The sequence below is a fragment of the Pteropus alecto genome, unplaced genomic scaffold, assembly GCF_000325575.1.
Source record: "Pteropus alecto unplaced genomic scaffold, ASM32557v1 scaffold57, whole genome shotgun sequence".
Classification (NCBI taxonomy): Eukaryota; Metazoa; Chordata; class Mammalia; order Chiroptera; family Pteropodidae; genus Pteropus; species Pteropus alecto.
In genome coordinates this window covers 9,022,616-9,040,191 of record NW_006442508.1, presented here as the reverse complement: position 1 = coordinate 9,040,191, position 17,576 = coordinate 9,022,616, and the positions used below count along the sequence as shown (strand labels likewise).

At 32.3% G+C, this 17,576-nt stretch overlaps 1 protein-coding gene across 4 annotated transcripts in view; it reads left to right on the top strand.

Annotated features, from left to right (window-relative positions):
* Window positions 1-17,576, top strand: part of CHIC2 (cysteine rich hydrophobic domain 2) — a 40,970-nt gene that overhangs the window by 6,220 nt on the left and 17,174 nt on the right. For 2 of the 4 annotated variants that reach the window (XR_003043326.1, XM_006922502.3), the window contains 2 exons: window positions 9,887-9,941; window positions 10,089-10,244. Coding sequence is in view for 3 of the 4 variants with exons in the window: in XM_006922502.3 (XP_006922564.1) it covers window positions 9,887-9,941; window positions 10,089-10,244 (211 nt within the window). In the remaining variant the exon portion in view is untranslated. Of the gene's footprint in view, window positions 1-1,274; window positions 1,452-9,886; window positions 9,942-10,088; window positions 10,245-17,576 lie in introns of all 4 variants that reach the window. The other 2 variants (XM_015597595.2, XM_015597593.2) reach the window with 2 other exon arrangements.

The following is a 17,576-nucleotide window of genomic DNA, read 5'->3' as shown; positions in this document are numbered from 1 at the left end:
TAAAGCAGAATTGGTTTCAGTTCTCAGATACTTCCTAACTAACCATTAGCTTTTCTGAACTTTAGTTTTTTCATTTGCAAAAGGGATAATATCTACCTCAGATTAGGTGTGAAAGTCATAAGTAATTTATCTAGTGATCTGGACACAGAAGGTATTCAGCAGATTATTATCACATATTTTGATGTTTATCCATACATATTTTTTGGTTAATCTTTACTGTTTTCTTGGAAATCAGTCTAAAAGATGATATACGTTTTTCTGCTTTAAAACAAGATCGTGAGCATAAATCAGAATTATCTGATTGAATAGAGGAAACATTTAATCAAGAACAGATATTACCAAGTAGTTACACAGTGATATTCTTGGATGCTATTAAGATATTTTGGGGTTTGAGGATCTTCTCTAAAAGTCACTTTTGAATTTCACATATGTAGACTTTTGCTTTCTGTTTACCTTCTTTTCTTTCTAGTTGATCAACTTTAAGAAGTGAGGCAACTAACCTTATTCGAACTATTTATAAAGTAAGAGAAGTTGATTCTGTCGAATTTAGATGCTTGAATTTTAACAGTTGGATTTTAAGATATTTGTTTTTTCAGAATATTTTTTGCTTAATCCTTCATTTTTAGCTGTCTTATTGAGGTTACCTGATAAGTAATTTAATAAGTAAGTATTGAATCTTATGATAGGTATTATGTGAGGCCGTGACTATATAGTTATGAATGAAACACACAGTTCCTCTGCTCTCATGGAGCTTATAGCTAATAGACAAATTATGTCTGAGAAAATGTCTTTGAAGGAGACCAATAGAGTGCTGTGATTGAAAATAATGTGATTAGAAGAACCTCTCTGAGTGGGTAACATTTAGAAGGGATGAGAGTCCTGTAAAGAGCACCCCAGATCTGGAGAACAGCACAATAAGTGTGCCTTGCCTGAGAAACAAAGGCTACTTCTGTATTGTGGCTAGAATATAATGAACAAAGGGGATAGTGCCTTGAAAGGTAGGTTGGTGAGCTCAGTAGGGGCCAGAAAAGATTGTAGAGGGATAGACTGAAACTGGGAAAAGTAGTTAGGAAGCTGTTGGAACAGTCTAGATGAGAGATGATAGTGACGTGATCTAGGGTGATGGTGTTTAGATAAAGGAGGTATTACGATTCTGGCTATAAGCCATCAAGTTTCACAACTTTCCTATGAGATATGAGATATGGAAAAATAGCAGTGGCCACTTTTGCCACTTCATTACTCAGTTGTGGTTTTTTTTGTTGTTGCCATTTTAGTATTGTTTTGGCTTTATGGAAGGTGAGGTCAAAGAAGTGTGACTGCCCTTACTGTTGACTGGAGGCTGTCTTGATGAAATACCTGCGTTTCCTGTTTTGCCACTGGGCAGCTGGTATGCCAAGAGAACTACATGTGCTGGAAGTGAAGAGGAGCTTTCCCATGAGAAAGATTTTGAAGTGAGGACCTTTGTAAAGTAGTATCCTTTAGCTAAAAGATGTGTGGTGTTTCACAATGACCTGTTCATTAAATTTGAGGAAAAGATTATGTTTTTTACATCTTTACACTTTAAACTGAATTAGGCACACGAGAGCTAAAATTTTCTCACAAAGTCCTGGAAAAATGATTTTTTTCTTAAGCTTTTTTCCATCCTACTATCTAGTAAATTAAGTTTACTTACGGGTAGAGTTGGTTGGACTTTAGGGTAACCTACCTTTGTTATATTGGTTGGTTAGTGAATGTGTGTATTTATCATACATGCTTCCTGCAAGAGCTCCTTGTTGTCTTTGATCATGCATTATAGTTACAGTGGAGTCCTTGGTTAGTCCAGTGAAGGAGTTCCTATGTATCCAGCCTTTTTTCTCTTAGTCCTTCCTAAACTATTCAATTATAAATGTTACTTGAAATTAATATTTTTGGTAATCTGTACCATAAACCAGTTTACCAAGTATTATTTCTTAAATGAACATAATTTGTCATCATTATATTGCTTATAAGACTTATATAAGTTTGAAAGACATTCTAAAATATGTATAAATTATATATACAAAGTTTTTTTGCTTTTAGTATGGTACAGATAATATAAAGTAGTTGAATTAGATCATGCGAATCCGTCATCAGAAGTTAATACCATGATGTTTAATCAGTACATTTATATAACTTCACTGTTTAACAACATATGTAATTATCTCTTAATACTTAAAAGTATAATCTTAAGAACTGAAAATTAGTAAAATTCTAATGCTAGAATATGTATAGTGATGAGGTTTATGGTAGTGTGGATGGTAATACATGATTTAAATAATTAAGCCTTTGATTTCACTGGTTTATGAATGAGATTGTACTTTCATAGAGCCAGATGAACCCAAAGGTTCAGATTTTGTCACACAGTTAAAATTTTTAGACTTATTCTGAGACTGATATATATGTCTCCAACTCCAGGGGTTCTGTATCTCCTGGGTCAACAGTATACTCGCAGTTCTAGCTCTTTCTCCTTGAACCACACTGATATTCAGATGTATATTAAGGCAGCCAGATTCATTTCAAATGTGATTTTTATGCATTAAAAAATTTAAATTCTTTAGTTATAACTTTATTTCCTAAAATAGCTAAAAAGCTGATTCCTTTGAGCTCAGAGTTCAGCATAGGAAATGTGTTGTTGCCATCTGTATAACCCGTGTTCATGTGAATCTGAAATTCCTAGTTCATATGTTTATAGGTCTTATATCTGTAGGAAGATTAAATTTTATGAGTCTGTAGATGTGTACAGGTTGAGTGTCTCAGAATCCAAAATATCCATAACTGAATTTATAATCTTCCCCCTACACCAGCTTCAACTGCAGCCTTCCTCTTCTCAGTTGATGGCAGATCTGAACCAGGATTATAATTCAAGCATTCTGTCTCTCTATTTTGTTGCTCTTCCATCTTCACCACAGTAACATCTTTGTGCTTTTCAACCTTTGTCTCACCTGCCTGGCCTAATGCTTGCCCGTGTTAGCTACAAACTCTTTAATATTGCCTGGCTTTCCTGAACCTAGCACCTCTCTTTGTACTGTTTCCTCTATACCACCCCCTGACCTTGAAGAGGTTGGCAAAAAGTTGGAAAAAGTTTTGACAGTTAACATTAGCAAATTTGATCATTGGCTATTCGATTTGCTAAGCTGTTTGAAGATGATAATCATGAAGTCATTGAGATCTAGACATTCTCTAATTTATTAAGTTGTTCATAGTGGATATTAAAGGGTAATATTGCCTACTTTATTAGATCTCCCTAAAAAAAACACAGCAGACATTTGTGTTGTTTTATAATAATAAAAGCAGTTAAAATATACAGGGTTTTTTGCCATGCACTATTTGTGCTTTATGTATATGAACTCAGTGAGTTAGGCCAGTTATTATCCCTGGTGTGTAAGTGACACATCTAGTAAATGGCAGTGTCAAGATTACATCACAGGCAGCCTGGCTTCAGAATCTGTTTGCCTAATTGATTCTTTTCCTGAACCAAAGCAACAAACTTATTGTTCGTCAACACAGACATTTGTAACAAAACACTATATATTTTGGGATTTTAGGTCCAAAGGCAAAAAGCTTAAAAACATATTTTTTTCTAGTTCCATCTGAAAATGTTAACATTTCATATGTATTTTAATTTTATAATTTCTGTTTGATGGAAAGAGTTTTTTTCTCTTAAGTTCTGAAATATTTTCTCAATTTAGAAGTTTCTCATTCAAGGACATAAATGGTTTCTATGCTTATAAAGAAAGTTACTGGAAGCATTGTCCTGTAGTAGAAATTGTCCTGGGCTTGAGTTCAAGAGAGTTGCGCTCTAACTTTGATCCTACATTGTAATGGTCCTTAGTCCAAACATTTCGTGGGTTACTTATCTCTAATGCATCAGTTTCTGCATCTGTAAAATGAAATGTTTGGACTAAGGACCATTTCTAGCTCAGATTCTGAGATTCTACTGTCATGGAATTAGAATTTTTTCTCTTTAATTTCTAAATTTTTTAAAGTACACTTAATATATACTTAAACATACTTTAAATATAAGGATATTTAAAAATACTCTAAAATATACTCTAAAACTAGTAGAATTATCTTGAAACCTAGACATGTAATTGCACATATATTTCCTTAGTGTGATTTAAATAAAAACAAAACCCCTTTAATTATCCAGTTTTTCTTCAGGTTTACTCCTTTTCCTAATTATAATGAAAAATGTAAAGATTATTAAAAATCAGGAAGTAGTACTATCAAGTGAAATAGAAAATAAACCATATATAATCACCAAGAAGCAAAGGTTATTTAATATTTTGGTGCAGTTATATCTAGTCCTTATTAATTTTTTTCTAGAAATCTTTAGTGTAAAATAGTAATATATGTCATAGAAATTTTGGAAAACATGAAAATATAAAAAATGAAATGTCACTCATAATCTTCTTGCCTAGGGTTAACCACTGTTGATATTTTGATGGATTAATTTTTTCTTTTTTTCTCTATATATGGGCTCTTAAAATGTATGAAATATTAGGCTCTATTAGATTTCATAGAACAGAACCACTTAGGCAGCCTTGAGCAGTGGAAGTTCATGGAGATTGCATGGAGATTAAGGAAGATGGGAAGCTTTGCTATTGTATGGCTTGCCTTCAAGAAGACTGGAATATTATTGTTTTGGATATAGTGCATTTCTGGTGATGAAATTATTGTCATTTTTCTCAGCAGCATGTGTCCTTTGCTTCCTGGTCTAGTGGTCTGTCATAGTGACTGGCCTACTTTTAGTTCCACCTTCTGCTGGAACTGGCAATCACCTTTTCTCTTTAGCTTATAGTTTCTGCTTACTCTTGGCTTAAGCTTATTCTTGTCTTCTACTTATTTATGGCTTCACTGTATCTTGGTTACAGTTTAAGCTTCATGCTACCAACTATTGTCTCTTATTTTCAGATACCTGAAGAAAGAAGATCACATTGAGTTAGTTAATGTCCAAGTTGGGTAGAGCTGTTGGGCCTTGCTATCCCATATGCTGCTAAACCAGCCCAGGGATTAGCTGTTCTTAAAGCAGATGCCCATTTATGGTCTAATTTGCCAGAGCAAAGGGAGCTGCTAGTCAAGCACTCAGAGTAACTACTATTCTGTCGTACACATGGTTTTGAGCTCTGTAGTATCCTTTCAAATTGATGTATTATGATTAATATAACCGTAGGGTATTTCTATTGTTTTAAAACTACCACTGTTAAAAATAGCACTACAACTCACAAGCAAGGGAAATAATCACATAACCACACAAGGTGAAACAAATTCTTGCAGTTTTGTATCTAAAAGGCAAAATTTACCATGAGTTCAAAATACATTTTAATTTTAAATAACAATGCATTAGTGAATTCTAAGAGATATTACATTAATATGAGGTGATACAAGGAACATAGAAGAATTAAAAATGGAAGTAAAAAGGCCGGGATTATATGCACTTGAACTATAGAAAAAGTTGAAATGCATGCAGGAAAACTATTGATTAGTGAACTCAAAACTTCCTGTTTACTTAGAATAAAATACCTAGGTAATTCCAAATAAAAGATTCAAATAGAAAAAAATATATGATGTATATTATAAAATACTTCTATTATCAACTACTTACCACACATCTACTGAAAAATAGATCCTATTTTAAGAAACAATAAATGAAATGTCTTTAATACTCCCTTACGAAAATAACACTGCAGAATATTTGATTAGTCATTAATATATCTGTGCCACTGTTATATATTTCTAAGTAGACTTACGGGGTTAAAGGGTATTAATTTTTTTTAAGACTTTATGTACTATCAAATTGTACTTTTGAAGACTATCATTTGGAAGATTTTTTCTTTACAGTTGATATTATGGCATATGTACCGTTTTGCATTTTCTTTTTACTTAATATATGTACTTTCCATGTTACTAGTTTGAAAACTTCATTTTTAATAGTTGTCTTATCTGTTATACAGAAATAGTATAATTTACTTAACATTCATATAATGTAATTTTGTTTATTTTTCTATAGTTTCAGGGAACTTGTTGACACACGTTTTTACCCACATTTCAGATTGCTTTTTAGGCTAGATTCCTAAAAGAGAAATTATTGTGACAAAGGTATAAATATTTTTAATGCCAAATTGATTTTTGGAATTGTTATAATAATTTATAATTTCACTGACAGTGCATGATATTTTCCATTTTAAGACCTTAACAACATATATTTTTTTTTATTTTTACTTGTCTTTGTAGATAACCAAAATAAGATGCCACCAACCTTGAATCATACCTTTTAAAATTAAGTGCTACTTCCAGCCTTTTGGATTATTAATGTTAGGTTGTTAGGTTAGAAGGGAGTTCAGTTTCTTACCCATTGTTCTTCTTTCAAGCATATCAAATCATCATTTTATAAGATGAAATTTGGCCTTTCCAATTCTGTTCAAGGCCAATTGTACTTCAACTTTAAATAAAGTAAATTATTTTTACCATATTTAAAAACTTTAAACTTGAAGGAGTATAATGGATAAAAGGAGTAATTTATAATGCTGTTAAGCTGAAACATGTATCTATTTTCATTGCTAACAAAGCTCACCTCCTGCCAAAACTTTAAAATACAAACACACACCCTTTACCCCAAACAGAACTATAGTATCAAAACTAAGTAACTTATGTCACATCAAAACCATTAAAGGTAATATTTTGCAGTTAATATTAACAAACATGAAGTGTGGCTTTTCTTATCTATTTAATGAAATAAGATGGTCTTGGTAAAACTATCTGACAGTATTACTTTGGTTGGTCTAGAATTATAAAAAGGCTTGAGCAGAAATGAAAGGCATAGAAAAGGAGATATTTGCTGTAGCCTATGCCAAATAAGACATTCTCAAGCTCTGCTAGGAGAAAGCATTCCATACAAATGGGAACTTGCAGAAAAGAACTATTTTCAACTATTGTTGAGAGTGGTCTCATCAGTAAAGAAATGTATATTAAAGCGTGGACTGTAGTACACATCATGCATGGGAGGTGAGATAAAGATAGTGACTGTAGAGAACTCTTTCAAAACATTGGATGAGGAAGGAAAAGAATTGAATGCCATCATATATTTGAGGGAAAAGAATATAGGTGTTCAGATTCTCAGGTTTGGTGGGCTTATGCAGGGTTGTTGGCTATGCATAAGGAGCTGGAAGAGAGACGTACAGTAGATGGCAGAGGAGACTGAAGGAGATGCAACTAAAAGTAAATGGTTAGCTTTGGGAAGCATGCTTCCATTGAGAAAGATGGTAAAGATACTCATGACATAGGTATATCTAAAAATGAAAGGGAGAGAAGACCAAAACAGTTTATGTTTAATGATCTTTTTTCTCCGGTTGGAGTTAATACTATGGTTATCTGTGAAAAATGTGGGTTCTAAGGATAAGGTTGAACACAGGAGCAACAACTATGGAGTATGGAAAAGGGAGCTGATTGAGAATGAATAAAGATTATTATAACATAACTGAAGTTAGATAATATATTTATAATAGTTCTATGATTTTTCTACTGTAGCTCCATGCAGTGGGAATTGAAATGAAGAAAGTAAACATTTCAATTGAATTGGATTGACGAGAGACACTATAGATGTGCAGAAAATAAAGGGTGTTTGTGGTCAGGACAATTGACTGTAGTTCTGACAAACAAGGAAGTGGAGTCATAGGGAGCTGATAACCGAGTGGAAAAGCAAGGAGAAATGGTAAGCAGTAAGTTACAACCAGAGTGAAAAAACAAATTTGATAAGGGTGGGTGAAATGAAATGATTGATGGTAGTGGTAAGAGGTGAATTTTATAGTTCAGAATTTCAGAGGTGATACAGTTCCAAGTGATGAAAATATCCAGACTATTTTACAGTGAATGGATTGCTGAATTAAACAGAGGTGAATTTTCTCAGAATTGATGAGGTCAGGTAACCAGTTAGGTTCTGGGGCTGAATATTGAACTAACTGGGATGAAGATGAGTCATGGTAGAGGAAAAACTGTGACATAGATGGCTGTGTCTTTAGAGAGTATCAGGGTGTGCAGAAAAGAGTTAACAAAGCATGCTTGAGACTGCTATCCTTAGAAAGGCTTGCTTGCAGTGTTGACTCTTGGCTGGTATCCGGGAATTTGGAATTTGGGACAGTTCCCAGTATTCCCAGAAGTGATAAGAATGGCTCACTGTGCCTAAACTGTACAAACAGTGGTCAATACTGAACACCTGCTTTCCTTATGGGAGTCTGGAATTTTAGTACATGTTAAGGTAGAGGGTGCCCACGTGACCAAAGTCTTGGGCACTGAGTAATGAACTTTTCTGTGCTTTCCTGAGGTAAGCAACACTATCTGTGTTGTCAGAACTAGTCACTGAGGGAATTAAGCACATCCTGTATGTCTTACTGAGAAGAAACTCTTGCAAGCTTGCTCCTGGTTTCCTCTGGACTTTGTGCCATGTGCCTTTTCCCTTTGCTGCTTTTGCTTTGTATCCTTTTGCTGTAGTATATTTAGCCGTGAGTACAACTGTGTGCTGAATTCTGCAAGTCCTAGTGAATCATTGACCTGAGGTTGGTTTTGTGAACCTCCAACAGAGAGTGAGATCTGAAAATGACAATGTGGTATAACTGGAAGTCATGGGTGTTAGAAGAAGAGAAAACAATGGTGTGGAGATTTGCAGTGAGAATTTAGTGAACTTAGACATTTTTTTACTGGTTAGGAAATTGATTAATTTATTCAGTAAATATTTACTGAGTATCAGGCATTGGGCCACACATTTGGGGTATAAAGATTTACATAAATCTTTATACCCCACATGTTTGGAGTATAAAGATTTACGATTCATAGGCTTGTTAAAATAACTAGGTAGAATATAATATCATAAAGACTATGCAAAAGAGAATGTAGTAAAATATTATGGAAACACAGGAGATGGAGTCTGGAAGAGGGACTCTAAGGAATGAGCTGTAGCTAGGGATTTTTAGAGAAAGAGTATAATATCAACAGGATTTTTGGTTAAAATGAAGAAAAAAATTTTTTTAAAGAGATAGAAGGTGGTATCTAGGTATTAGATCAACAGATTAAAGGATCCAAAGTTTAATATTAAAAGGAGTACGGAAGGGGAAGGATCAGGAAAAGGAGATTCTGAATTGGATGAAGATGAGAGTTCAGGATAAAAGATTGGGGTGGCTTACATTTTGAGAGTTTTGACTATAGGTTGCAGGAATGAGGTGACAGTGATACAGGAGTAGGTAGGATATGAATAAAATAAGCCTATTTCAAGGTGCCATTTAGATTTAAGTGTAAAGTTACAGTCCCTCTGCAGAGCTTTACCAGGTATATGATACAAACTTTCAAAATTACTTCAAATTATATAAAAGTAAACATTTGTCTTGTACATGCTTTCTTTAATGTTTTTAAAGTTATATAAACCTTCTGTTGTAGGACCTTGTGATCATGAAATGTCACATAGAAGGTACTCGAAATTTGTGATTTAAATGACTTCTGAAAATACTGATAGACTTGTAAACTTGTAAGAGGGAAGAGTAAAATAGATTGTTTTAACTTTCCATTAGTTGGAAGAACCTTAGTAATTCTGACAGTGACAAAATTGGACATTGTGTTGTTTTCCATTAAATTAATACTTGGCTCATAAAGTCATCCCCAAAGAAAACATTCTCACTCTCTTATTATATGAAAGTTTTGATTCAGCTGCTAAAATTCCTTGTTACATTTCATAAATTGCTAATTATATTTTTGTGTCTCAGACTTCCATTGTTATTCTGCATATGAAGTTGCACTCTAGTTGTTGATCTTTGATTAAGTTAAATGGTCTATTTTTTCCCCCAATAATGACATATAATACATTTCTCTTTTTTTAAAATAGATTTGGACTGAGCAACAAATTTGAATCAGAATTTCCTTCTTCATTAACTGGAAAAGTGAGTGTCTATTAATTATTTAGGTACTATGTATATGCCTCAAAACTTAAGTCTTTTCCCAACAAATTAGAAAAATATTAATGCTAATGGCACATGTTTATTGACATTAATATTGCAGTGTTGTAATTTCTTAAATTTTTTCTTTAGGTAGCTCCTGAAGAATTTAAAGCCAGCATCAACAGAGTTAACAGTTGTCTTAAGAAGAACCTTCCTGTTAATGTACGTTGGCTTCTTTGTGGCTGCCTTTGTTGCTGCTGCACATTAGGTTGCAGTATGTGGCCAGTTATTTGCCTCAGTAAAAGAGTAAGTTGAATTATATATTTTAATTTAAATTTAGAGATAGACAAGCAAGTCTTGCATTTACCTAGTTTTTATATTTTGTATTGAATGAGTCACACTGTCTGAATACTATACAAAAATAATCTGATCCAGTAGGTGAGTGATTAAATAAATTATGGTATTCCACATGCTGGAATAGTTATATTAAATAGCCATTTAAAAATATAATTGTAATTTTTATATCATAGGAAATTACAATAGAGTAGAGCACAGCATTCTCTACATATACACATTGATGGTGGCATAGTATAGTGATCTCGAATGCTAGATTGGGTTGTACCACTTATCTTTATAACCCTAGGCATGTTTCCTAACCTCTTTAAACTCTTGTTGACATATTTGTGAAATGGCAATGGCAATATTCACCTACTTACTTTAATTCGATTATAAGGATAAAATCAAATAGTGTTTATAAAGCTCCTAATTAGCTCAAAGTAAGTTTTTAATAAATATTGATTAATAGCATTATTACTAATACATAAGGTAGTACCATTAGAAGAAATAAAATGGCTACAACACATTTCTAATTGGTAAGATTGTGGGGAATTCTGTTTTTCTTTTTTCTTTTCTTTTTTTGTATTTTACATGTTTCCTGTGATGAGTACATAGTGATTCTGTAATCAGAAAAAATGATCTAAAGCGTTGTAATTTTGAGTGCTTAAATAAAAAAATTCTCAAGATTTTGGTAGAGATATGGCAAATTAGTATAAATTGATGAATGTAATACATTTTTGTTAATGTTTTTAAAATTATGGTAATTATATAAGCGAAATACTGTTAAATTGAAATTGAATGAATGGTTTTGTGTGGCTACATTTCTTTTTGTCATCAAATAATGAAAGGAAATATAGAAAAGCAATTACTATTTGTCCTTTGATTTCTGTTATAAAATAAGAGGTATATCTCTACTGAAATAATTTGTAACTAGAACATTTTATTGATAGGAAAGAGGTAATGCCTTTGTAATAGAATTACTTTTGTAATATTTACTGTAATATTTGTAACATTTACTTTTCTCCAAGAATATTTTTTTCCTTCATAGTTCTCATCAGATCATTTTCAGCCCACAGAATTTTTTTATTTTTAAATTACTATCTGTTCCTGGACCCATAGTTGAATTTGTAGCTCTTGTACTTTAGATCCCCTCACTCCTTACTTCTTTTTGGGTGTTTCCATTCTTTAAATGATTGCTTATTCTCACTTTGTTGGTAATTTATTGATATTTAATCCAAGGAATTATAAAATTTTATTATTCTAGGAGTTTTCTATTATTATTCTGTTCTTTGCGATCTAGTTTTTCATTGTTGAGGTTTTGAGATCCTTTGTTTTTTACTTTTTAAATGAGTAAACAAGATATTACAATGTGTATATAGAGTAGGATTTAGAAAACAAAGTAAACTTATTCTCCACACATTTTTAGTAACTTAAGATCATTTTTCAGATACTTTAATTAATTTTTTTTAATTTGAGACATAAAGTAGATTTATTCTTTTAGCCTTTTCCCTTCTGTAGTTTCAAATAGTACATTTTATTTAACATTGCAGTATTCGGTTTAAGGTCTCTCTTTGTTGGGGAGTGTGCGCAAGTGTATATATGACTAGATGGAATGGTTATTTGATATATTTAATTTTATATGAGTGTAATGAGTGTAAACAAATATAATTACTGCCTTTAAAAAAGCTGTGCATTTGCCTGTCTTGGATGTAAACTATTATATAATAATGGAGAGAGTGACACTTCATGCATGTGTGAAGGGTATTAGAGGTCCTGAAAAGAGGTGTTTTGTAAGATGGGGGCAAGATAATTTGTAGCAGGAATTTTTAACCTTTTATTTGTCATGGACCCCTTTGGTAGGCTGGGGAAGCCTATGAACCATTTCTTGGAATAATGTTTTATTTGTATTTTAAAAGATTTAATGTATAAAATTTTAAATATATAAAATACTAGATTATAAAGGAAATCAATTATAAAAAATAGTTATCAAAATAGTAAAATCCCTCAAATACATGACATAAATATTTCTTTATTAATGCATATGAAATAAAACAGAAAAACAATAGAGAAAATCAGGACTAAAGCAAGGAGTTCACCCTCGTCACTCCTATTCAACATTTTACTGGAAGTCCTATTCAGTGAAAAAAGAGAAAAAAATAAAAGATATGCATATTAGAAACCAAGAAGTAAAACTGCCTCTCTTCTCAGACAACATAGTTGTTTACATAGACAATCCCATGGAATCTACAGAAATATTCCTGGGATTTAATAAGTGAGTTTGAATAATTGGAAATCAAAATTTTAAAATACCGTTAATAAATACTAAGGAATACATACATATAAAGCTAACAAAATACATGCATGATCTGTATGCTGTGCAAAAACTACAAAACACTGATAAAAAAATCAGAGAAGACAAACAGAGGTATGGTGTAAAAATACCTTTTTATGTGTTAAGTTTTATTTTATGTCCTTGAATAAAGTATATCTTAGTAATAACGTCTTTAAAATTTTTATTTATATTTTAGCAACTTTATTGAGATGTAATTGACATCCAGTAAATTGCACATATTTAAAGTGTATTATTTGATGAGTTTTGTCACATATAACGCATAAATACGTCAACATAGTGAACATGTTCATCACACCCAAAAGTTTCCTTGTGTCCCTTTGTAATTCCTTCACCCCTTCCAGGCAACTGCTCATCTACTTTCCGGCACTGTAGGTTAGTTTGCATTTTCTGGAGTTTTGTATAAATGGAATTATACAGTATGTATTCTTTTTTGTGTTCTTTTACTCATAATTATTTTGAGGTTCATCTGTGTTGTCGGATCAATAGTTCATTTGCTTTTAATGATGAATGTGTTCTATTGTATAGAAATATAACATTTATTTACACATTCAACCGTTGATAGACATTTGTATTGTTTCCAGTTTTGGTCTGTATAAATAAAGTTGCAATGAATATTCTTGTTCAAGTCTAGTTATAGACGTATACTCTCTTTTGATTAAAAATTTCTAAGAATGCAGTGGCTTGATCATATGGTACACATATGTTTAACTTTTTTTAAAAGATGATACTATTTTACATTCCCAACGGCAGTGTATAATAGAGATTGTTCTGCCTTCTACATCCTTGTCAACATTTAGTATGGTTAGTCTTTCTTGTTTTAGTCATTCTGATATGTATGTAATATTATCATTATGGCTTTAGTTTGCATTTGCCTAATAACTAATGACATCGAGCATCTTTTCTTGCTTATTTGCCATTTGTGTATCTGGTGAAGTGTCTTTTCTAACTATTACCTGCTTTTTTATTCAGTTGTTTTCTTATTGAGTTTTGAGAATACTTTATATAGTCTGGATAAGTATATGCTTTGCAGAGATTTCTCCCAATCAGTAATTTGTCTTTTCATCCCCTAACAGTCTTTTTAAGAGCAGAAGTTTTTAAATTTAATAAAGTCCAACTTTTCCATTTGTTCTTTTATGGATTATGCTGTTAGTGTTATACCTAGTTACTCTAGACTTAGGAAACCTACGTACAAAGATGTTTTTCTGTGTTTCTTCACTGAATTGCCTTTGTACCTTTGTTGGAAATCAGTTGTCAGTAAATGTGTACATCTATTTCTTGGCTCTGTTCTGTTCCATTGATCTGTTAATGTATCTTGATGCCAATACCACACTGTCTTGAATATTATAGCATTATAATTATCTTAAAATTTAGTAGTGTTCTCCAATATCGTACTTATTTTTCAAAGTTGTTTTGCTTTTCTAGGTTATTTGTATACTATATGAATTTTAGAATTAGCTTGTCAGTTTCTATTTTTAAAAAATATCCTGTTGAGATTTTAGTTTGGATGGCATTGGTCTATGGATTAATTTGGGGAAATTGGCTTCTTAAAAATACTTAATCTTCTGACTCATGAAACAGTCTCTCTCCATTTTCTTGTCTTTAAAATTTTTTCTGAGCAACATTTGTAGTTTTTAGTATACATGTCTTACATATACATGTCTTTTGTTAGATTTATCCATGTGTTCTTTTTATGCTATTTTAAATGATATATACTTTTACATTTTCAATTATTTTTTACTTGTTAGAATATAGCTTTGCTCAGCCCACCTTTTTTTGTAGAGTATTAAAATTCTTCATAGACAATCATATTGTCTGAAGTGAAGACATTATTTCTTTTGTTTTAATCCGCATGCTTTCTTTTGCTTTTTTGTGCTTTACTGCACTGACTAGGATCTGCAGACAGCATTGATTAGAGGTAGTGAGAACAGATATCCTTGTCTTGCTCCTGATCTTAGGGGGGATGCATTCACACTTTCATCATTCTGTATCATGTTAATTGTAGGGATTTTTTATATGTTCTTCATCAGCTTGAAGTTTTATTCTACTAGTTTGTGGAGTTTTTTTTTTTTTTTTAATCAGTAAAAGATACTGGATTTTGTCAAATGCCTTTTCTGCTTCGGCATTGGTTGTCTGGTTTTTCTTTTTAGTTAGAGATATGTCGAATTACATTATTGAATTTTTGGTTGTTAAACCAACTTTGCATTCCAGGGATGACCCCACTAGATCTTGTCTATTTTTATTTTTATATTTTTGTTGAATTTTGATAAACTGAGTTTGTTTAGAGTTTTACATCTGTTCATTTTTCTGTAGCCTTTTCTTGTAATGCTTGATTTTGGTATCAGGGTAATGATAGCTTCATAAAATGAATTGGGAAGTATTTGCTCCTGTTCAGTTTTTCAGAAGAGTTTGTGTAGAATATGTATTATTTCTTCCTTAAATTTTGGAAAACTTCACCAGTGAAGCCATCTAGGCCTGGGTTTCTTTGTTGAAAGTTTTTAAACTACAAATTCAATTTCTTTAATAGATATGGGACTTTACAGGTTATTGGTTTTACCTTGGTTGAACTTCATAGTTTGTGTTTTTCAAGGAATTTGTCCATTGTATCTAAGTTGTTGAATTATATCATACAGTTCATAATCACTGATTATTCTTTTACTATTTGTAAAACCTCTAGTGATATCACCTCTTTCATTCCTGATATTTTTATCTTTTGTTTTTCTCTCTCTTTTTCTAACCAGTCTGGCTAGAGATTTATCAATTTTATTAACTTTCTCAAAGACCAGCTTTTGGTTTCATTGACTTTTTCCCCCCTTCCTTTCTTCCTTCTTTTTTTCCCTTCCTTCCTTTTCCTCCCTCCCTCCTTCCCTCCCTCCCTCGCTCCCTCCCTCCCTTCCATCCTTCCTTCCTTCCTTCCTCCTTTCCTTGTTTTAGTCTACTTTTACTATTTCCTTTCCTCTTACTTGGGTTTAATTTTCTCTTCTTTTTCGTTTCTTAAGGTAGAAGCGCGAGACCTTCTCGTGTTTAGTGTTATAAATTTCCTTTCTGAGTACTACTTTAGTTTTATTGCCCAAATTTTGATACCTTGTGTATTCATTTTATTACAGTTCATTTTACTTTTATATTTCTTTTTCGATTTCTTCTGTGACTAATGCATTATTTAGAAGTATTTTATTTAGCTTCCAAATCTAGGAGGATTTTATAGAGATCTTTCTGTTACTGATTTTTAATTTAATTTCATTGTGGTTAGATATACTTTGCATGTTTTGACTCCTTTTAAATTTATTAAGACTTGTTTTATTATCCAAAATATGAACTGTCTTGGGAGATGATCCTCATGTATTTGTAAAGAATGTGTATTTATCTGTCATTGGGTGTGGAGTGTTTTATAAATGTCACTTAGGTCAACTTGCTTGATAATATTGTTCAAATCTTATATATTCTTACTGATTTTATGTCACTGGTTCTATCAGTTATCAAGAGAAGAGTATTAAAATCTATTATTGTAATTGTGGGTTTGTCTATTCTTTATTCCATCCTTTTACCTTATTTATGCCTTTTATCTAAAGTTCGTTTCTTATAGGCAGTGTTGGATCTTGCCTTTTTATTCAGTCTGAAAATCTTTGCCTTTTAATTAGAGATTTTGGACCATTTACATTTATTATGATTATTGATATGGTTAAATTTAAGTCTTTCATTTTGCTATTTGTTTTTTCCCCCATCAATTCTATTTTCATTTTTCCTCATTTTTCTGCCTTTTTATTTTTAAAAATAATTTATTGAGGTGAAATTCACATAGCAGAAACTTAACTCTTATAATGTGAACAGTTTGTTGGCATTTAGTACATTCACAGTGTTGTGCAACTTTCACTTCTCTCTAGTTCTAAAGCATTTCCATCACTCCAAAGTAATACCCCTTACCCATTAAGTGGTGTTTCTTCATTACTGTCTCCTTCCAGCCTCTGGCAACCACCAATCTGTGTTCTGTCTCTATGGATTTATCTATTTTGGTTATTTCATATAAATTGTATAACCTTTTTTGTCTGGCTTTCACTTAGCATAATTTTTTGAGGTTCATCCATGTTGTAGCAGGCATCGATACTTCATTATTATTTATGGCTGAATAATCTGTATGTATATAAAATTTATCCATATATCCATTGAAGGACATTGAGAGTGTTTCCACTCAAAAGGTGACTACTGCTACTATGAAAATGGATATTCCTGTATTTGATATTTGTTTTCAGTTCTTTTGGGTATATACCTAGGACTATGTGGTTATAAGATATTTCCATATTTAACTTTTGTGGAACCAGAGCAGTATTTAGTCTAGGGCTAGTTATTCCTCACTAGGGAGGCAAGACCCTCCAGGATACTGTCTTCGGTGGCTTGTGAATTAGGTTGTTTTCTAGTCTTGCTGTTAGACGGAGGTGCTTTGCCAGGTCTTTGTGAGTTTTGGGCACCATTACCTCTAATTCTTTTAGTAGTTCTTAGTTCCACTTCTGGTAGTTCCCTTCGTTACAAGTGCAGCGTAGTACTCACTCAAATATGCAGTAGGAACTATATTCAGACCTTTGAGTTCATTCTCTGTTTTGCACTTTACTTTCTGGTAATCTGTTCTGTGATTTCTAGCTGCTCTGGTCTACCCAGACATTCATCTCTGTCTCCTAGACTCAGGGAGTCCCTGGGCTTTGTCTGGGTTCTCCTTCCATTCACCGTGATCTGGAAGCTCTCTTACATCAGTAAGTTTGGGAATCATAAGGCCCATCTCATTTGTTTCTGGTCTGTCAGAAGTCATTGTCTTTCGTTTCCCTTTATGTTGTCTTGAAAACAGTTTTATATGTTTTTGTCTTTCTGTCTGTCTCTTTTTTTTGTTGTTTTTTTCCATTTCAGCTCAGAGGTAAACCTGGTACCTATTGCTTCATCTTTGCTTAAAATGAAAGTCTGAATGT